This window comes from Oratosquilla oratoria, chromosome 28 (assembly GCF_046742065.1).
Source record: "Oratosquilla oratoria isolate Oo_2021 chromosome 28, ASM4674206v1, whole genome shotgun sequence".
NCBI lineage: Eukaryota > Metazoa > Arthropoda > Malacostraca > Stomatopoda > Squillidae > Oratosquilla > Oratosquilla oratoria.
Genome location: NC_134804.1, coordinates 48,806,203 through 48,829,385, shown reverse-complemented (window position 1 = coordinate 48,829,385; position 23,183 = coordinate 48,806,203). Strand labels below are relative to the sequence as shown.

The 23,183-nt window shown below is 38.2% G+C and overlaps 1 protein-coding gene across 5 annotated transcripts; it reads left to right on the top strand.

The window, feature by feature from the left end:
* Positions 1–531: 531 nt before the first annotated feature.
* Pym (partner of Y14 and mago) lies at positions 532–21,586 on the top strand. Of its 5 annotated transcripts, none has more exons than XM_076211459.1 (5): positions 532–625; positions 8,541–8,637; positions 11,861–12,006; positions 16,912–17,013; positions 18,804–21,586. In XM_076211459.1, exons 1-5 carry the CDS (start codon positions 592–594, stop codon positions 19,031–19,033), a joined length of 609 nt encoding a protein of 202 aa, XP_076067574.1. In that variant the 5' UTR covers positions 532–591; the 3' UTR covers positions 19,034–21,586. The 5 variants fall into 5 exon arrangements, with proteins under 5 accessions (XP_076067574.1, XP_076067575.1, XP_076067576.1 ...); XM_076211460.1 differs by having other exon boundaries at positions 577–622; XM_076211461.1 differs by lacking the exon at positions 532–625 and adding an exon at positions 995–1,040.
* The last annotated feature ends 1,597 nt before the right edge of the window (positions 21,587–23,183 follow it).

Sequence of the window (23,183 nt, the reverse complement as noted above, 5' to 3'; positions counted from 1 at the left end):
TAAATGTTGAATGACAAAAAATATGGCTTTCTTATGGTTTAATTACCGTTTCATACACAAACTTATTATCTTTAACTCAAAATCTTACAGCAAGACACCACAGTAGCTTGACAAGTATGAAGAATTAGTTATTAGGAGGCACATCTAGGCTCTCTCATCTCTGATCTCTGGAACTTATCTATCCTCAACGTGAAGTTCCAGAATATTAGTGCAAAAATGTAGTAGAACAAGAAGCAGATTTTTTTTGGCTTTATTGAAATAAGAAAATATCAGGAAATTCTGAAAAATAAGAGAAACACATACAAAAATAAAAAGTTCGCATTCCACACACACACACACACATTACTACGCTTAGGGCCCACAAAAGGGTCTGGTAGGGCAAGTAAAGTCGAAGGCCAGCCAAGACATATTTGTTTTCTGTTGTATTATACACCTAAGAAGCCAAGTAACGAATAAAATGTATGTTTTTAACAATTCAAATACCTTACTTCTTATATTTATGTAATTCAAGTATTGCTTTAGTATTCGTTTTAATGATCGACGATTAATATACCTTTGTAACACCTTGACTCGCTCCTGGTGTAAACAAACATGTCTGCTACGGACTATGTGAAGGATGAGAGTGGTATGTTGATTATATTTTAAACTTTTAAATCTAGTGATAAGTCTTATTTCTGGATAATACCAGTCAGGGATGACGATCGATGCCTTGTCAGAGTCAGATGTAGGATAATATCACTTCTTGTTTAATACACACTATGCCATTTCATATTTCTTGTACATCCACGTTGGATGCTTATCTAGTTAAAAACACGCATTGGAAGTCAGACAGTTTACTCTGCATGCTGCAAACGTTGTACCTCCACGAGGTTTGGTTCAGAGACTATGAGCCAGCCTCTGGGGATTGCTTTTTCAAGTGGAAGGACGGGTGTTGTGTTTTGAGATCACTAAGACTGGCTGTCAAGGCTCAAGCCCATCACTGGCAGGGCCCCTGGCCCAGGGATGCCAGATGCCTTGCACCTTGTACATTGGTGTGATGGGTAGGCTTTTTAGTTGTGCACAACTACGCAATATAGCATTAGAAAATTTAATATTTTGTAAGTTATAATACATGAATTTAATATGTGATTATCTTGGCAGAAATAAAAAACAAAAAACCTTGCTACAAACAAATTTACTAATGAACAAAGCTGCTAGGATACAGTATGGATGCCATGCCAGTCCAGTCAGTATCAGATGACGGCTTTCACGTGGACCGGGTGTTCTCCAAATCCAGGTGACGTTAATAAGTACTGTTACAAAGACAATAGGGCTTCCTTGGACTTTATGAGAGAACACTGGGTTCTGCCGTAGTCTGTTAATTGCCTGAGGTACAATGATAATCAGGCAGTCTGCATCCGTGACAATGACCTGAATGATCTTTAGAATTTGAGGTACCAAATTACTAAATATTGGTTAGGTTGTGTAGGTTAGGTAGGTAGGTAAGGTTAGAGTAGACTAATTTATCATCCTTTCATTTCGTTGACCTTGGCACCTATCAAAACTAACATGGCATATCATTCAACCGCTGCAACTTTGTTTGTTAGAAAATAGGTTTTAGCAATTTTTTTGTTACTGATTTCTGCCTAGAAAATTGCATATTACGTTGATCTATTATACTTTACAAAATTAATCATTAATTTTCTGTTCCTATATTGCGTAGGTGTGCACAACTGAAATTTTACCATTGTGCTTTTTGGCATTTATTTCAAATCCCTAAGGCTTCTGTAATCTTAACGATTTGTTTCTGATTTCCTAGTAAACATACTTACTCTACATTCTAGCACCCTTTGGGCGCCACGGTACAGCCTTCATATAAAATTGCAATACTATTTCAGTATCACTTAAACACATTTTTCACTTCTTTCAATTTTCCATTTGAAAGATCTATTTTTACATATGGAATGGTTATGTTAGATTAAGCTATGTTAGGATATATTAGGTTAATTAAGAGCCATTGGACAATGTAAGGTTCATATTGAATATCTGTGCATGAATCTGGAATAAAAAAATATATATATATTTTCTTATATTTTGTCTATTTTTATTCATTTTAATCAGTTTTATGATAAGAATTAATTCAATATATAAATAGAAAAAGAAAATGCAAATATATTTAGAAAACAGTACCCAAAAAATCTTGAAAAGGTGTCCTTATCAATATACCTATAATTATTTGGTATGATCACATTTATAATGCCTTTAATAACATTTTAAAACTGGACATAATATAGAGTAAACTGAACAAAGATCTTGAGGGACAAAATATGGTGGTAAGGGACAAAGGAAAATTGAAGAATCTTTAAGAAGTAGTAAATTTTTATGAATTTGAAGTTCTAATATTAGTGTTCTGGAGAAAGCTGATAATATTTTGTTTTCTACAAACCATTATGATAAGTCCATTGACCTAGAGACAAGTAACATGGAAAGGTTAAATGAAATCCGTTGATCATAGGTTAAAATTAGAGGTTCTGAGTAGAAACTTTGGTGGTGGGGGTGGGAATGAGGGGGCATCTTTTTTCCCATTGAAAGATTATTAATGTTAATTGATTTTTTTTTTTCTTCTTTTTTAATAGAAGTACACACCTATGCAATATAGCATTAGAATATTAGATATTGATTTTGTAAATTATAATACATCAACATTTTTGGGGGGGGGGGGAAATCAATAATAGAAAATGTTGCTAAAAGCTATACACAAAAAAAATTGCAGCGACTCCTTTGAATGCCATCTTTGTTTTGATAGATTCAGAGGTTGAATATGATAACCCTGATGTCTTCTAGAATTAAAGGTACTGCATTACTAAATACAAGTTAGGTTAGAATGGACAAATTTATCATACTGTACTTTGATTTCTTCAACCTCCACATCTACCCAAACAAAGATGGCATCTCAAGCAGTTGAAGCTGTTACGTTTGTTTGTGTATCGATTTTAGCAACTTTTTATTATTGATTTCTGCCAAGAAAACATATATTACGTTAATGTATTGGAATTTACAAAATTAATATTTAATTTTCTATTGCTATAGTGTGTAGGTGTGCACTTCTAAAATATTACCTGTTAATAACCTTCCATTGAAAGTATATATGTGCTCAAAGTGTATGTGAGTTAGAAAATTAAGTATACATACATATACCAAAGGCTTTTTCCCCCTACACAGGGGGGGTAGCCAAAAAGAAAAAGGCATAGAAACCACTCCCACCCATTCCATCCCCTACATACTCCACTCCCCTCCACCCTCATCCCTCCCTCTTATCTTGGCACCTATACAGGTAATTCATCTGCTACCCCATGTCTCTGCAGGTTAATGGTTGTGGCCACTGACATAGTCCATTAGTTCCTCAAAGACAAAGGTTGTATGAGTAGGATAAGAGTGTAGCAGTGAAAATGAGGTGCGTAGAGGTATGCTTCATTGTGGTTGCATCTGGGGCAATTAGAGTCTGTGGACAGACCAGTTCACCGATACTGTTCTAATGTGGTATGGTGGCTTAAACACAGTCATGCCACTCTATGGCTCTTATCTTTAGAGTGATTTCTGAGTTGGGTTGATGTCTGGAAGAGTTTGGTATGATAAAGTTTGTCTAGAAGTGCTTGTTTTGTGATTTGAGAGTTCTTATATGGATGTGTGGCATACATGTACCCCATGGGCTCCAGTACAATACTTATGTTTATATTGTATTGTTGTCACTGTGTGTAGGTGGACAGGGACTGACTATAGCATGTAAGAATTTCTGGCCTTCAAACTCATATTTCTCATGTGTAGGTTATGACCATATTGCACCTGTACTGATTTTACATATTCCCACTCAGAGGCACAACTCTCAGCTCCTCTGGGCCATTTTCTGTGTGACTGTCACCCATGCTATTTTCATAATTCCTCAACTCTGACAGTCAGGTCAGGTCGGCATGGCCCACTTCTTAGGACCTATCACTAGGCCTCACTGCCAACTTTGTGGTCAGGTCAATCCCTAAGGGTGACTGCCTGACCCAGCTATGCCAATGCTTGTACCTTAACCATAATAAAGCCAACAAACCAAACTAAGCTTCTTTCACTCCCTATGACACCAAGAGTTGGGGGCCAATCAGCAGCAACCACCCCTGGCCATCAGCTCTACGCAGATGGCACCGATCCCCAAGGAGGAACTACGCCTACCTGGGGGAGTACCACAATCCTTTTTTTTTCCAACACACAATGTTACGTTTTTTCTGCACTGAGGGGTCATTTTCCGGCGATCACCCCTCTTCTTCTACTTTTAGCCGGAGATGTAGAGAGCAATCCTGGGCCCACCACAAAATACACATGCCCAACATGCTCTAAACCCATTACTTCGAGCAGACAGACAAGGGGCTCAGTTCAGTGCAATATGTGCAAAAACTGGGCCCACCTCACTTGTACAACACTTGCTGACACAAACCAATACACAAACACTTGGACATGTTCTACCTGCCCTCCAGTAACCCCAATCCCACCTCCCCAACCACAGCCAACACCCTTACCCACTCCCAATTTCCCTTTGCCCTTACCCCCGATTAGTACTCCCCTTCCTTTGTCCCCTATCTCTCCTTTCCCCCCCTCTGACCCAGATCCTACACCTTCCCCACTACCACCCCAACCTCAACCCCAAACGGCAACATACAACACATACAAAACACACAACATCAACATATTACAACACAACATTGACGGTATTAACACTAAAAAACATGAACTTGAACACTTTCTTAAACAACACAACATACACATTGCAATTTTACAAGAAACAAAATTAAGACACTCACAAAACACACCATCATTTCATAATTACACCACCATCAGACAAGACCGGACTGACGGCAATGGCGGTGGACTCATCACCCTGATCCACCATTCCATCTGTTTTGTGGACACAAGTGCCACAACCAAAATTCTCCTCCCTACCACAGATAACACAACAGAAACCCAATCCATTCGTGTCCGCACAGGCAACAATTCAACACTAACAATAGTTAACATGTACATTCCCCCCCAATCATCCCCCACAGTTCCAAACACCTTCAGACCTCAACTCAGCCAACTAACCTCAATCCCCAACCTGATCATGGGTGGTGACTTCAACGCCAAGTCGTCTGCCTGGTTTGTCGACAACCCTGACACAGACAGAGGGCTTGATATACAGACTCAATTCGACTCATTGACTATCATGAACAACACGCATAATCATACACATATCCCATACCAAGCCCTCTACACTCCCTCCTCTCCTGATATCACCTTTTGCTCCCCCTGCCTAACCCCAACAACATCATGGAGAGTGGTCGGAGCCCTTGGCTCTGACCACCTTCCAATCATCATCACCACCAAAACAAGATGCACCCCAGCTGGCCACAGACACACTTACACCAATTACAAGAGAGCTAACTGGGAAGCCTTTACTGAAGAGACAGAACAACATTTTGAAACACTTAACAGTACACCAATCACAAACATAAACAATGCTGTGCACGCTTTTAATACAATCATACAAAACGCAGACAAGAGATACATCCCTAGAGGCAACAGAAAATCACACAACCCCAACTTCACACCAGAAATCCAAGACCTCATCAGACAACGTGACACACTTAAACACGATACCCCCACACCTATCCCTCAAAACATAGCAGACCAAATACAAACACTAAACACTGTGATTGCCAATAAAATACATGAACAAAAAACACAAAATTGGCAAAACTTTATCAATACACTTGATCACAAAACAAACACCAGCAAATTGTACAAAACACTCAACAGCATCACACTATCCAACACTAACACTACACGCTCTCACGCAGCAATAATCACAACAACAGATAATCTACCCTCAAACAGACAACAAGCAAACGCACTCATACGTCATTTTGCACAGACGAGCCATCTTACATCTCACCCTGACGACCGACGCACCATTCGACGTAAGAAAGACTTCCCCACAGACTCAGACTATACACCCTTCATAGACAGTCAGACAAAACTCATAATGCATAATCTCAAGCACTCATCTGCCTGTGGCCCTGATAACATAAGCAACATCCACCTAAAACACATTGGACCACAAGGTATACACGCACTCACAAACATTGCAAACTACAGCTATTCACACAACACTATACCCGACATCTGGAAGCATGGTAAAATAATCACCATTCCAAAACCGAACAAAGACCCAACAATCCCAACATCGCACCGCCCAATCACACTTCTCTGCACCCCCTCTAAAGTCATTGAACGCCTAATACTTAAACTTGTCACACCATATATTCCCCTTGCTGACTCACAACACGGCTTTAGGCCACTACACTCCACAAACACTCTTCTGACAAACCTCACACAAAGAATTTTTGATGGCATCAATTCAGATAGGCCCCACCACAGAACACTTCTTATAACATTGGACATTAGTAAAGCTTTTGATGCTATCCCCCGCCACAACCTAACAAATAAAATATATAACACAGACATGCACAATAACACCAAAAGATGGCTGGCCAATTATCTGGCAGGCAGGAATGCTCATGTGTCATATAATGGCCAATCATCGCACATCAGAAACATTAAGAACGGAGTACCACAGGGCTCAGTTCTATCCCCCACATTATTTAATCTATACATGCATGACTTACCCACACCAGACACCTCAGAAATACAAATCTCTTCCTACGCAGACGACATAACAATCACATGCACACATCGTAACACAGACAAAGCTGCAGAAATAATCCAGCCTTACCTTGACACACTCAACACATGGTTCATCACAAACAGACTCAAAATAGCTCCAACCAAATCTACAGCAACACTTCTCACCAACTGGACAAAAGAACACAAATACATACCTCATCTCTACATCAACAACACTCTAATACCACACACAAACACACCGAAAATTCTTGGTGTAACATACGATACATCCATGTCTTTCAAACAACACCTCACAAACATAAAAAACAAATGCACACCTAGACTTAACGCACTTAAGTCAATCACTGGAACAACATTTGGACAAAACAAAGAAACTAATATAACAATATACAAACAATGCATACGCTCAGTGATGAATTATGCGAGTCCTGCATGGGCTCCTAATCTCAGTGAGACACACCACAACACCCTTCAAATCATACAAAACAAAGCCCTAAAAACAATTACAGGCTGCACAAATACATCACCTACAGACCATTTACACCATGAAACAAAAGTCCTCAAAGTCAAGGACCACCTCGACATGAGAGGCACACAAACACTTGCTGCAGCCACCACAAACACATCACACCCGCTACACTACATAGCAGAACACCCACACACACCAAGAAACATTAAAACTACACCCAAAGACCTTTATTACGCACAGATACTCTCTTCTCTTCCTCCACAACCACCAAATACCAGCCTCCGGAAACATATTCATAATCATATCACTCACCGCTCCATTAACACACTGAAAGACAACACACTGCTGCATGCCAGACCCCCTGATATCCACCCTTCTGAATCCTCTCTCCCACGAAAGGACAGAGTCCACTTGGCCAGACTGCGATGCGGTCACCACCCAGCACTTCTAAGCTACCAGAAGAGGCTGGACGACCGTGTTGTGAACAGCTGCCCAGGATGTAACACTTCACCCCATACCATACAACACATAATGGAAGACTGCATTATACACAATCATGCACGCAAACAACACAACATACACTCTATAAAGGATTTGTGGGAAAACCCAGTTTCGGCTGTGGCCTTCCTTGGGGAGACGGGACTGCTCGGACAGACAGTCTAGGGAACGACAACAACAACAACAACAACAACAACACAACATACACTCTATAAAGGATTTGTGGGAAAACCCAGTTTCGGCTGTGGCCTTCCTTGGGGAGACGGGACTGCTCGGACAGACAGTCTAGGGAACGACAACAACAACAACAACTAGGTTAACCTCTTCATTACAAGTCAAATTTTCATGTGCAGCATTGAATGCCTGATGTATGATGGATCACACTACTCACATTATAAAATATAAAGTCACTGGTGTATTAATTGTTCTCTTTCACTTTGAGTAATAATAATCACAATGTGATCAAACCAGTTCACAGAATTCAGGGGTCACTCGGCTACAACTACAAAATGAATATAATCAAGACACCGACACTAGCATTCTCATATACTCACTCGCGCCTCATGACGCCTACGTAGGTGTCATTGTATCAAAGAGCCTTGGTGATAGTACGGTATTGTTTTTTGAAGGACCCCATTGTGTAGACTTCTGATCCTTGATGAAGGGTTCTAAGATGCTTTGCATTTATAGCCAGATAAGAAATTTGTTAACCATTTCTTGTCATTATTGTGCATACCAATTTCCTCTTCATTGTCCTTCATTTCCCTGCTGCCTCATAAAAACATGCTTCTTTCACACATTAGATCAGTGTGATACAATTCTTTAAACACTGTAATCTATTTGAATTTTATAAACAAGTATTCCTCCACAGGTGCATGCTACATACCTGCATCACAACGGCCAGATGGTACCTGGCGAAAAGCTCGGCGTGTCAAAGAGGGCTATGTACCACAAGATGAAGTTCCTTTGTAAGTAGATCTGCAAAAGTATAATATATAAATGCCTGTTGAAATATATCTTAACTAATAAATAGTGGGTGTCCTTCAACTGAATAAAGCTGTCTGGTAGTAGTCAAAATTTATAATTAATCTGTAAACAACAGCTAGCATTTATATTTTCATGGCTTCTGCCAGATGACTAAATTCAGTTAAGGGAAACCATATAGAGTTTATGTGTTAACCTCATCCCATTGATATAATCTGTAGATTTTATACTATACTTCACTTAATTGGCGACCACCCCAGTCCCCTCATGTGGAAAATAGAGAGGATGGGGGAGAAATCTCTTTGAGCTGCATCAAAATATCATCCACCCACATCTCTTTTCAATACTACTAGATTTTTTTTTTCCGTTACAGTGAGTCCTCCTTATACAGTAATTCTTTATCCGGTAAATTCACAGTTACGGTATTTGGTAATTACTACCCTCGATTCTATTTACGGTATTTTCATGTCTGTAGGGGTGACTTTCGACATGCTAGAACACATATCTTATTATTACATGTTATAATGGGTTCGGTATACGGTTATTTCAATTTGCGGTAAGGTTTTCAGGAAAGCATTTGTACCGTATAACAAGGACTTACTGTATAATCTCTTTTTTCATTGAATAATTCAACATTAATCTTTCTGAGCTGGTACTCATTTCCATTCTTTGGAATTAAGATTAATTTTCAACTCTTGGCTCTAGGCATATATGTTATATAAATCTTTTTGTACCAACCTACAGTCCTCTTCATTTGTCACCACTCTCATGACTTTGCATCATCTGCAAACATACATGCATCTCCTGCAACAAAATCATTCCTTGGTGAAAACTGATTGGAAACTTTCAATCATTATTTCAGCCTGAAATAATGCTTCCTTGTGCCTTGATATCATTGATAATCCTAAAGAACAGTTTGAATTCATCTTTGCATTTATCAGTGATAACCTTTTCAAAGTTTATTTCTGCCTTTCTTTGGATTCTTGTGTAATCATTTGTAGCTTGTTTGTCTTCCTACTTTGCTCAGTTGATTCCTCTATTTATCCTAAACATTTGTTTCTGAGTCCTGTAGCTGTCTTATAGTCTTTATAAAGCAAGTTGATTTTATGATTTTCCTACCCGCTAATCCTCAGCTCATGTTCACTCACACCCAAGTTACAAAATATAGAAAGATTTCCCGTTTCCTCTCGCTGTTAGTAATGTTCACAAATTCCTCCCAATTGAATTTTTCAAAGAATTTCCCCAAGCTCAAGAAGTTTGTTTTTCTAAAATTGTGTCTGCCTTGCATGTGCAATTCATTCTTCAGCTCTTGTACACCACCTTCCAGCTGGAATTTATGTGGTACATAGTCACTTTGTCCTATAGGGAAGAGACATTTCAGGGAGCCAATACTTTTATGTTCCTTGATAAGTAGCAAGTCCAATCTTGGAGTGTCACCTGCTCTTTGTAAGCCGTTTTTTCTGCCCACTGGGTCGTGTTTTCCGTTGCAGTATTTAACATTGTGATTCCCTAGGAATTATTATATATTTCTCATTTCTCCCAATTCACCTCTTTGTCAATATTGTCATGTTGACCATATTGTCACTGTTCAATGCAGTAAACCCTTGCTATAATGAATGAATTGGGAGGGAAGGTTTTCCTTAATGAATGTTGATCACTATATAATAGCAACCTATCAATAAAACTGTACACATGGTAAAATTTGATACATTTATTGTTGATACAATACACAGTGCTTTTCGATAAGCAAGATAATCTTCCTTTTTGCCTCATCACTAGACAATGAGGACAGGGAGGACCTAGGGAGACTTAGAAGCCATGATATATCACAGTAGCAGTGCAGAGGAAACAAGTGATGGGATTACTGTGTACGTAGAGTACTTGGTACAAACTAACCCTTTCCTGCACCCACATTCGGGACCTGCCACGTGCTTTATATGCCTGCATAAGTCACAAACAAAGGCATGTATATGTTCAGTTTATCCCTTTTTGATAGACATGTCATTTGGTAGGCCTACGGTATTCTTTAAAGTAAAAAAGTATATGTGTTAAGGTTCGTTATTGCAAGGGTTTATTGTAGAAGTTCTTTTTAGGAGAAAAGGACTGATGATGGGTACTTGCATGAAATGTTCATGCATAAAGAACATTGAAGGGAGTTGTCTTCCTGCCACCCATCATCAAACCTCATCAACTTCAACTTCCTTACTTTCATTTGGAGTTGTAGGTTGGCACTCAGTGTTTGGACTAGGCCTAAGATCTCTCTTTATTAACTATGCATTTCCTCCATCTACACAAGATGAGCTGACAACTGCTAATTACTCCCCTCTTAGTACTGTCAACTGGTGTCACAGAAGGTCCCATGTTAATATGATGCAGACATCAGTCCAAAGCTTCTTCCCAGAGAATTCTGTAAGAGGGGCTTAGGACTGTTACCAGGTGCTGTGTGGCTATGGGTTTTCAGTCAACAAAACTTGAGGCAACAATTGATCGGTATTAGGAGGGAAGATGCATTTGACGCTTTCCAGGTAAACATCTTCATTCCTAGCTCTTGTCCTGGAGTATGTAGGTTACTATGATGCCCCTTCTATCTGACCATTAGGTTTTAATTTTCAGATGAATTGCTTCAGCCTTGGCCTCACTCAGATGCTGTGTTATATTGTTTTTCAAACCATCATCACCCTTTTCCCATTTCTAACGTGTCTTGTCTTAAAATGGAGAATGATAAATTCTCTACTTGTAAATCAACATTTCTTGAAAGCTAAGTCTCCACTGAACACAGAGTATCAGGTTTGTTAATCATTAGATAGTAATTTCTTTCAAACCTGGACAAAAATAAATAATTTTTTTTTTCATATAAGCTACTTTGAATTATCTTGCAATGCCTCCTGCTATATCACACCCTCTTCTCTTTCCTGACAATATTTCTTAAATGTGATTTTGAATTCTGGGAAAAATGCTCTTTTTTCATGTCTTCTCATTTATGACATAGGTTTCTTTTATAAATTCCCATATCTATGCTCATTCATTTTCAGTAGCATTTCTTCTGACCCAAATATCACAAACTTGTCATTGCCTGCCGTCTTCCAAGACTTGATGTGTGGGATAAGTTGCACAGTTACGCTTGTTCATTCCAATGTATATGACTTGTACTTCAACCTTATAATATGATTTTAATTATTTTTTGCATTATCAACTTGAACACAAAAGGTATGAAAGTAAAGGAAAGCAGTGGGCCAAAAGTAAGCCAGACCACCCCGTGGGTTTGGCACCTGATGATGTCGAGGCTCTTCGTACACGAAGAGAAAATGCTGAATCAGGTATCCCAGGACTTGCATCGACTGAGAGCAAACAAGGTTAGTTGGGCACCATTTCTATTGTTGTAGGCGTGTTAATACCATCCTATTTGTAGTTGTCATTATCATATTTTATTTTGTTTATAGTACAGTATTGAAATTGAGGTGAGAATTGTTAGTTGGGCACTTTTCTATTGTTTTAGGTGTGTTAATACCCACCTATTTGTAGTTGTCATTATCATATTTTATTTTATTCATAGTACAGTATTGGTATTGAGGTGAGAGTTGTTAGTTGGGCATCTTTTCCATTAATTTGAATATGTTAATACCCACCTATTTGTAGTTGTCATTACCATATTTTTTTATTTATAGTACAGTATTGGTATTAAGGTGAGAGTTGTTATTATTAAGGCCTTTGCATCAGTATATTGTACTGGTAAACCCTCTCAGCATTGAGATTTTCATCTTTGAATTCTCTCCTAGTGCAAGAAAGAACCAAGGCCGTAGTTTTTATTCATGTATATTTTACATTTTTAGTAAATGAATAGATGTGGGAACAACAGTGGTGGCCCTGTGGCATGGGTATTTACTTGTTTGTTTATTATTTAAATATACCTATGCATTTATTTATTTTATTATTATTTATATTATTATAATTATTATTATTATTATTATTATTTTTTTTTTTTCATTATTATATATGTGTGGAGTGTATTCAGGGATGGAATGGGTGGGAGTGATTTTATGCCTTTTCCTTTTTGGCTACCTCCCTTGTAAGGGGGAAAAAGCCTTGGTATATGTATGAATGCATGTATTATTTTTTTTTTGGCATCTGACCTAGTTATGGACCAAAAGGTCTCCTGTCAGCATGCTCCACCATTGTAATCCTTTGAAAACCATTCCCCTAACACTTATCTTCAGAACCCATCAGTACCTCATGGTGGCTGACACCAAATCTCTGCACAGGGCCAAACATTGCTTTCTATTGGTTTTTGACACCCCCCCCCACACACATACACTCTCTCTTCCTCTCTCTCTCTGTTTCTCTTTCTCTCTCCCTCTGTCTCTCTCTCCCCCCCCCTCTCTCTCTCTCTCTCTCTCTCTCTCTCTCTCTCTCTCTCTCTCTCTCTCTCTCTCTCTCTCTCTCTCTCTCTCTCTCTCTCTCTCTCTTCTCCCCCTCTCTCTCTCTCTCTCTCTCTCTCTCTCTCTCTCTCTCTCTCTCTCTCTCTCTCTCTCTCTCTCTCTCTCTCTCTCTCTCTTCTCCCCCTCTCTCTCTCTCTCTCTCTCTCTCTCTCTCTCTCTCTCTCTCTCTCTCTCTCTCTCTCTCTCTCTCTCTCTCTCTCTCTCTCTCTCTCTCTCTCTCCCCCCCATCTCCCTGTATCCTGCACACTGCTCTGGATTAGAAGCAATGTAGCAAGACACAGTACATCCACAGCAAGGCCAATTCACTTAATCACCCCCCTCCCTACTCCATTCCCCTCGTGCAGAAAAAATACGGAGAAACCTCTATGGGGTGCATCAAAATATCATTCACACATAAAAAAACCCTACCCCCCATCCCCTGCCCCTCCCTTCCTTCCCATAAGAAGGGAATAGGAATAGTGTATACATATGTACATATACCAAAGGCTTTTTCCTCCTAACAAGAGAGGTAGCCAAAAAACAAAGGCATAAAATCCACTCCCACCCCCATTCCGTCCCCACATACTCCACTCCTATTCACCCCCCCTCCCTACCTCTTATCTTGGGTCCCCCTGGATGATGGGTCATCCCTGCATCTCGCCCACTGCCCTACTAAAGGCCCTGTCCTCAAATGGTGTTTCTTAAGATAGTCTTGTCGGCAGTTGCCAATTATGTACACATGGGATAGGTGCTTTGACTGGACCACCTTCTCCACACTTATTAGATCAGCATTTCTCAACCAGGGTTCCCTGGAACCCTATGGTTCCATAAAAGGTCCCTAAGGGTTCCGCGAGAACAAGTGAGATAAGCTAATACACTTTTGATTTTTTATTTAATTTCATATATGTAATGTAATTAAACACGTAGGGCATATTCTTGGTTATTGTAATAATGTAATATAGATATCATCCTGTCTAACCTATTATTATGATGGTATATGTGTTATTTTTTTGTGCAGGGGTTCCTTGAGATATGCAATTTGCTTTAAAGGTTACGCTAGGGTAAAAAGGTTGAGAAACATTGTATTAGATGAAAAAAGACTTTTGTATATGTCATTGGTTACGTAAAACAGCCTAGCAGTGGATGTACTGTGTCTTGCTACATTGCTTCTGACCCAGGGCAGTGGGCTGGATGCAGGTATGCCCCATCATCCATGAGAAGCTATGATGAGAGGGAGGAAGGGGTGGTGGAGGGGAGTGGAGTGGGTGGGAGTAGGTACGTTCCTTTGACTAGGCTATCGCCCTTGCAAGGAGGAAAAAGCTCTTGATATACAGATAGATAGATGTATTTCAGTTTAAGATATTAACCTTGTTGCCATATTTTATGACTATTTTTTTTTTTATCTGGGTGCCTCTAGGTTAGTGTGAAACTTGAAAATGTATAGATTAGGAGATAAAATCCAGGGACAGGGAATTAAAGTTTTTATGATGTGTATGAAGCTCATGTGAAAGTAGATAGCAAGGAGAGAAAGATGTTTATCCACTTCAGTTCGACTCAAATACTTGCGCACAGCATTGGCTGCCATATGTAGTTTGCATCACACCACTTGCATTATGAAATATAAAGTCACCGCTGTATTACTCATTCTCTTTTACTCTCAGTAATAATAAACTCAGGAAATGTGATCAAACCTGTTTACAGAATTCAGGGGTAACTTGTGTACAGCTGCAAAAATATATATATAATATAGATGCCGACACCTGCATCCTCGTGACGCCTATGTATGCATCATCAAACTAAAGCGGTTAAGGTGAATAGGTTTGAGGCAGGTATATGTGATGTCACTGTGGGTGTTTAAGTTGTATATGGATGAACAATGAAATAAGTGAGTGTAAGACTTGGGGGGGGGGGTACTATGTGTGAGAACAATTTTGACGCAGCCCGAAGGGATTTCTGCCTGAGGGGATGGAGAGGGGGGTTGCCGGTTTAACGAAGCGGCCTTCCTGTGGATGTGCTCTGTCTTGTGAAACTGCTTCTCACCCAGGGCAGTGGACAAGATGCAGGGATAACCTGTCATCCAGGAGATGGAGGTGCCAAGATAAGAGGAGGGTAGAGGGTGGAGTGGAGAGGAGTGTATTAGGGATGGAATGGGTGGGAATGGTTTTTATGCCTTTGTTTTTTGGCTACATCCCTTGTAAGGGAGAAAAAGCCTTTGCTATATGTATGTATGTAAGACTTGTAAGTTGAGGACTGAAGGTGAATGGATGATAGAGCTTTGTGTAATGATTATAGTAATTGTTGCTTTGAATGCCCCAGGAAACCTGTAGTTTCACAATAACTAGCAATGAGAAGAAGTTTTGAAATGTTGTGTGTATTTTACCAGGCTAGATCCATTTCGATGTCACTAACTAGCATGGGATAAAAGAGGGGAGAAATTACCAGTCATCAAGTGACCTTATATGGAAAGGTTGGGAAAAAATGGCTGAAGTTGACAGAGTGAGCTGTTAGACTTAGTCTGAAAGCCAAGGGGTAGCTTCTTGAAACAGGACCTTCAGATAGAAGATGTTTTTATTTTTTTATTTAATCATTTTATTACGCTCAAAGAGCAGCAAGCCTAGTACATAGGGAACTAACTATTTACATGAGAATTGTGACTCACAGGACACACTGTTCGACTGAGGCATTTGTAGACTAGTATAAATTTCCAGAGGTTGGGACACAGTAGTGAAGGACATGGTGATACAATCAGGGGCAACAGTAGCATGTATGAAACAGCTGTGTAAACTATTACAGTCAACAGCATATACATAACAATAGTATGAACAATATCACAGTCATGATATAAGGGACAATGACATAATTGAAACAGTCATGGACCAGTTCATACATCAGGAATATCATGTCATTATCAGCCATTGTTAGCACCCACTAAAGTGTGGGTGACCTAAGAGCAGTTTATCTAAATGGCCATCGGCAAGCAAGTATTTGCATACATCAATGACAAACCCTCTATGGGGATTTGTGTTTGTCATTTTATTACGCAGATGTTGGTAGGTTTTGAAGATCATCTGTAGGGAAATAACTCTCTGATGTCTATTATACAGGAGCACCATTGATAGGTACTCATCATTTGTCCAAACAGTTTAATTTATGTGAATGATATTTTTTTTTTATTAGTCAAAGAAATGCTCGTAGAGGGTAGTGAGTGAGTTTGATAAAGTATGTTGGAGAGAACTCAAACTTTATGTCCAAGAGTAAGGTTGATATTCACAGATGGAGGGCACCACAATGCGGAGAGAAAGAAGCTAAGATATTTAAATATCTTGGAACATATACATGAAAGTTGTAGAATAAAGGAAACAATTGGCTATAGGCTGAGGAAGGGGAAGAAGGTAGGAGTCTTGAGAGCTGTATGAAGAAAGGAAAGGATATCATTGGAAACCTCAAAAGATATGTGTGAAGCATTGGTGCTGGCAGTTATGTATGGGAGTTATGTGTGGGTGATAAATGCAAAAAAGATAGGTTGTGTGGTTGCAGTGAAAATGAGGTGTTGGAGGGCTGTGTGTGGAATTACAGTGACAGAATACATTGTGATAGAATTCATGAAAGGGTACAGATGACTACCTGTAGCATGAGAGGGATGTGTTGGGTGTGGTATCAGTACTGCTAGGGAAGAAATGTACAGTCTTCCTATAGTTGTAACAGGGAGTGAAATGGATGAGTGAAATAAGACTGAAAGGTGTGATTTCTTTCATTTGTCTAGCTACCACACATGGTAAGAAATGTATATAAGTTGAAAAAAAAATCTAGTTTTCAACACTCATTTTTATTCAATCTTTCCAGGACTTTCTAAATCACAGAAGAAGAAAGCTGCTGCTGCTAAAAAGAAAGCAGCTGCACTAGAGATGGAGTTAAATCATAAGTTGGAAAATACACATATATCAGGTAAATATTTTAAATATTTGGTAGAATTTTATCGTTTTTGAAAATGGTTAATATGAGATAGGGTATTATACTCAGGTGAGTAAAACTATTTTAGAGAGGCAATATGATTGCTGGCTTCAGAACTATAGTAGGTGTGGACGTACATACATACATACACATACCAAAGGGTTTTTCCCCCTTACAAGGGGGATAGCCAAAAAACAAAGGCATAAACCACTCCCACCTATTCTTTCCTTAACACACTCCACTCTCCTCCACCCCCATCCCTCCCTCCCATCTTGGCACCTCCTGGTGTGGACAAAATTTATAAAGATAGGACAAAAGGATATGAAGAGAACATAGCAAGAAACTTAAGAAGACAGAAAGTTTGAAGGATGCTAAGAAAAAAAAAATCATACATAAATACCAAAGGTCTCTCCAGTTCAGTGCACATGCCCACTACATACACATTAAAACCATTTAACAACACACACATCTCAGCACTTCATGAAAGAAAAATCATTCCTGTCCCCTGGTGCATTGCTCAAGTTCAGAGCAACACAGCAAGACAGTGAATGCCAGAACTATACATGATTTCAAGAAAAAACTGGACATGGAGAGATATGAAAACAGGTCAGAACGAGCATAGCTCCCATCCTGTAAAATACAACTAGGTAAATACAAAAGGTAGTTTATCCCCACTGTTTCATTATATGACAACTCCTCTCGTCTTCCACTCAAAAATTTGAAAGATCTGTGTCATTCTCTTATTTGTTTACACTCTGCATCCCTTCACTCCCGTCTTTCACACTCTACCCTACCCTCATGCAGCTAGGGCCTCCTTCCTGGGGAGGTCCTCAGGATTTTTTGTTAGGGGGGTGCAAATTTAAAGACATTAGACATATTTGGTTAATAGTATAGGGTTATATCAAGATATACACTTCAAATTAGCTGCATAGGTATGTATTTACTTTATTTATATGAGTTACATTTTGACCTATTAATATAGCCACCCCTTCTCTCCCTCATCCTCTCTTGACTCCTGACACCCTCCCAACTACATTCCCAAACTCAAACTTGCCCATCCCTTCCAATTTAATTTCACTCAATGCCAAGACATCCATCTTCTCACAAACATGCTGCCTATCTCTTCCCTTTTACTCTCATCTGTTCCATATCCACACACATTAAAAGACCCAAACCTTAGGGTTCTGGTTGGAAAACTCCTCCTAGACCCTGTTATGCCTTTATAGATTTTTTTTTTTTTTTTTTTTTTTTTTTGGGGGGGGGGTCTCCAGAGGGTAGGATGCCTAGTCCTATCCCTGTTCCGTTTTTGTTGCCTTTTATGACTCAAGTGGAAGCACTCAGTAGCAGTATTCTTCTCCCCTACCACAGGGTTTGGTAAAAAAAAAAAAAGGAAATGAATATTTAGAGAAGTGGTACAGGACAATCTTAAGAGTGGGGGGGGGCAGCATAACAGAGGGACAGTCACAGTAGGAAGATCTCCTCAATCACAGACAAAATGATGTGTGGCTCTGGTCTGTAGGGGCACCCCATATAGACCCAAAATTATCAGCTGAATGCTACTGTGCAGCCAATACCCCAGACGGGAATACGCAATGCAAATCAATTTGATATTACATTCTCCTACCATTCCTTCAATGATTACAATGGATTACAATGGTGGAGCATGCTGACAGGAGACCTTTTGGTCCATAACTAGGTCAGATGCCTTTCCATACGTCCCACTTCTTCCTCATTTGCCACATTTTTTCCAGTTTCTCAACATATATGTTTCTCTTCAAAACTAGGAGACAAAAAACCGCAAGAACCCGTGCAAGGAGTCCCAGCTACAGACCCAAGCAAAAGGTTGCGTAATCTAAAGAAGAAATTGAGAGATATTGAAAAGCTGGAGAGGCAGATTGCTAGTGGTGAACTCAAGAATCCAGAGCCTGAACAGCTTGAAAAGATTAAAAAGAAGGCACAAGTTGAAGATGAAATAGCAGACTTAGAAGAAAACTTGGAAAGTAATGATGAGTAGTCATTGCCGAACTGAAGATGGGTCTTGCTTGGTTAAAATTTGTGTAGGTGAACAACTTGTAATTTAACAAAAAATATTTGTTACTGTTTTATTTTATTTTTATTAAATACCTGTTTCAACTAAGAGTTCACTCTCCTCTTCAGAATGGACTACATCTACAGATGCAAGATGACACTTGCATTTTTTATCGGTACATTGTTACACTTTAATTCATAATTTGTCAATTTTAAAGTTGTTTTAAACAACATAAAATGAACACCTAGTGTGAATTAAAAATTGTACTATTTCTGCCATTAGATTACAATAAAAAAAAATCATGTAGTTCATTAATAAGAATATAAATGTTCAGTCATAGTTTGAATACAAATTATACATTTTTTACTCAAGAATTAAATACAAAATATTATAGCTTAAGTTCAAATTATAAATTTTCAAGTGTAGATTAAATAAAATATATAGATTTGCAATCAAACATACATATTAAATTTAGATTTTTAAATTTATTTATCACTTGTAGATGTAGCATGTTTAGATGAGAAATTTTGAGCATATGCTGTTACCTCCAGTGTTCCTTTTAGGAAATGATAAAATTCAAGTAAAATGTGGCTGGTAGCATTTCACAAGAATAAGAAAAACAATCTTTAGGTTGATATTAATTTCTTTCTGGGATAATACATCAAATAATTGAATTCACCTGACAATAGTCAGAATATGTTAAGTATAAAAAAGCTCAGAGAGATGTTTAATTGCAAACATTTCGACCCTGAGACGAACAAGTTTACCTGTCAATTGACCAAAAGTTTATCAAATGTGTTATTGTGTTCAAGGAATGATGGACAAGAGATTTGATTTTCTTTTGTGTCTTTTCCTGTTGAAGGGAGCTGTTCACATATGTTAAGGTGGAAACTGTCCATTTGATGGTACTGGAAAGATCTCAGCAATATAGGTATGGTAATTAATTAGATTAAAAGTGAAGTGACTGAGTAGGAATTTTGTACTTAATTTATTTTTTTATTTATTTTTTTATTTTTTCTCCAAAATTCTTTAATTATTTTTAGATTCAGTTTCTGTGAATGAACAAATAAGCTTAGGATAGGCTAAAGGTTATGGACATCATTCATGCTTACTGCATATTGGAAGTACAGACGCTCCTCAACTTACGTTTTAGTTTCGTTCCGAACGGCCGAACGTAAGTTGAAAATGAACGTAAGTTGTTACTGTACCATACATCCGTAAATTCTATTACCGTATCTTATAAAACACCCCTAAATAATTAATTATACACATAACATTGTAAAATGATAACATTAATTTCAAATAAATTAAATTCAAGCAACATAAATTGAGATGGTGGAGGAGGGGGAGGAGGATGAGGCCAGGCACTTTCAGTCTGTCGTTTGTGCCATGTAAACAATGGACACAGCGTCATGCGTATCATTTGAACTACGGAGAGCGCGCTAAACTAAAAAATTCACTCAAATTTGTTTTTTACAGTCAGTTCAAACGTAAAATCGAAAAAACGTAAAACGAATGAACGTAAGTAGAGGAGCGTCTGTATACATCTAGTTTCCTTATATTTGAGGTAAGAAAGATTAGTATTGAAGGAAGAGATATTTTTTATTTTATTGTTGGGTGGATTTTCTTTCAGTGTGTATTAGTATGGAGTTCATAGGACTGTATTTTGATAGAATACAGGATATTTTAGAACTAGAATTCATTTAGAAACTTGGTTTCTTTGATACATGATAGTTAATATTCTAGGAACTAAATCATTAGTATGAGTTGTCAGGTTTAGAAGGTAATAAAAAAGTAATTTTGATGAAATATTTTTTCTTATATCTGGTTTAAAACAGCTCTGAGTTCCTGCCATTCAGCCTGAAACAAATAGCTTTTAATATTAACCCATACTTTATGGAATGGGTGTAGGATGGGTAGCAAGTAGATTAGGGAAACAAAAGAAGCATGAATAGAGAATTTGTGATAGCTAGATAGGAATGCTAAAATGGGTCACAAGGTCCAGTCTGTGAATGGTTTGCAAGAGAAACAATATTTTTGGATAGTAATATTTATGCATTGGGTGATATTGATATGCATTTTGAAGGTTGACATTGCCAGAATTTGTTTTGGCAGTGATATTTAGGATGTAAATGGTGTGCATTAGTATTATGTGGGTCATTGGTTGTATTACACAGTTGGGATTAATGTACGAGAGAAAATTGTTAGTGTTGACAATTCCGAGATACAGGACCAGAGAATAAAAAAACGGGGATGAAGTGTAGAGCCATGGTGTAGCTGGTGCAGCTGTTTTCTATATTGTTATAAAACTATTTCTGAAGTCGTAAGTTAAAACTTCAACTTAGGAACAGAGCAGAATTTTTCCTGCCAATTTATGAGAAGTTAGGATGATCAGGTTATCTGTGTTGTGGCAGTGGTATGCCATGTTGTTTTTCTTGTCTCAATACATGTAGTTTTTTATCTACAACTCAAAAGGAAAATTTATGTAAATTTGTATGAAGGCAAAATATGTGGCAAAATAAAAGTATTGATATTTTATTTAGACTTTTCAGACCAACTAAAGCTCTTGGTCGAAGGGCCTTTTAGTAGGCTCGTCATCTGTACGACTGAATTAATGCTTGACTTGCATAAATATATTTCTATTTCACAATCCAGGATTTTCCATATAACAATCAATCTATTATTGTGTCAAGTTTCACTGGCTGGAAGCCTATAGCTCAGTGGTTCCCAAACTTTTCCAGGTTGGTGTTTCCTTGACTCCCAGGTAAGTTCCTGATGTCCTTACCCACACACTCGTGAACACACACCAAATTCTCTAAATTTGGTATGCTGCAAATTGAAAATGAGATTAAGCACAAAACATGTATTGTACAAACCAAAATTACTTCCATAATCCAATTATTTAACAGTTTTCATTGTTTCAGCAACATGGAAGGGTAAACTCACCATCTTGAACACAAAATACCAAGGGTTTTTCCCCCTTACAAGGGAGGTAGCCAAAAAGGAAAAGGCATAAAATCATTCCCACCCATTCCATCCCTGAATACACTCCACACCCCTCCACCCTCCCTCTTATCTTAGCACCTCCTGGATGACGGGTCATCCCTGCACCTTGACAAATATATATCTTATAAATAAAAATTAGTTTTGCAGACAAATTTATTTAGTAGCTTTAGTTGTTTCTGTAACATGGAATTATAAAGTAACATCCCACCACCAATCATAGTTCACTCTTTTCACAGTTTTTCTTTAGTTTAGCTTTAGCATTTGTAACAGATTTTCATTCAAATTTTGTAAAAACAAAAATTTATAGATTATTCCTATTGCAACCTTGCTGACCCCTCCCTACCTCCCCCTACTGAAAAAAAAGTAATAATAATATACATATATATGTAATATATATAGATATACACACCTACTCGCCAATATATTATTTCCCTGTATAACAGAGGTAGCCAAGTCAAAAAGGCATATACCCACTCCCAACAATTCTTGTTCTATCAACAGTGAGGCCTCGTTATATGGTACATATGCGTTCCTGAAAACCTCACCGCAAATTTAAATTACCGTATACCGAACCCAAGTTTCGACTTATGGCAGACATACCTTCTCCCTGCTCATTCCTCTTCAAAATATCTAATTTTACCTCAAAAACACGAGTGGATACCATATCTGTGAAATTTTTATACCATAAATAGAATCGAGGGTAGTAATTATCAAATACCGTAACTGAATTTACTGGATAAAGAATTACTGTATAAGGAGGACTCACTGTACCACCCTTTCCTCCCTCTCCTCTACTTAATAAATATATATATATATATATATATATATATAAATATATATACATATATATACATATATATATATATACACACATACATACATACATACATACATACATACAGGGCCCTAACATTGGGGGCATATGCCCTGGGGGCAGCACATTTACGGGGGGATGCAATTCCAGTCTGAACATACTGCCCACAAGGCTGAAAAAGTAATTATAATAAAGAAAAAGGTCAAAGGAGCCCTGAATATTTTACCGCAATATACAAATTTTGGGTCAGAATCAACAGAATATGAAATACTTTTCCCTTATCTTTTCAGCAATAGGGACATTGAATACATTTTT

Coding starts and splice junctions, on each gene's coding strand:
- Pym (XM_076211457.1), top strand. CDS start 4,100: ATGACACCAAGAGTTGGGGGCCAATCAGCAGCAACCACCCCTGGCCAT.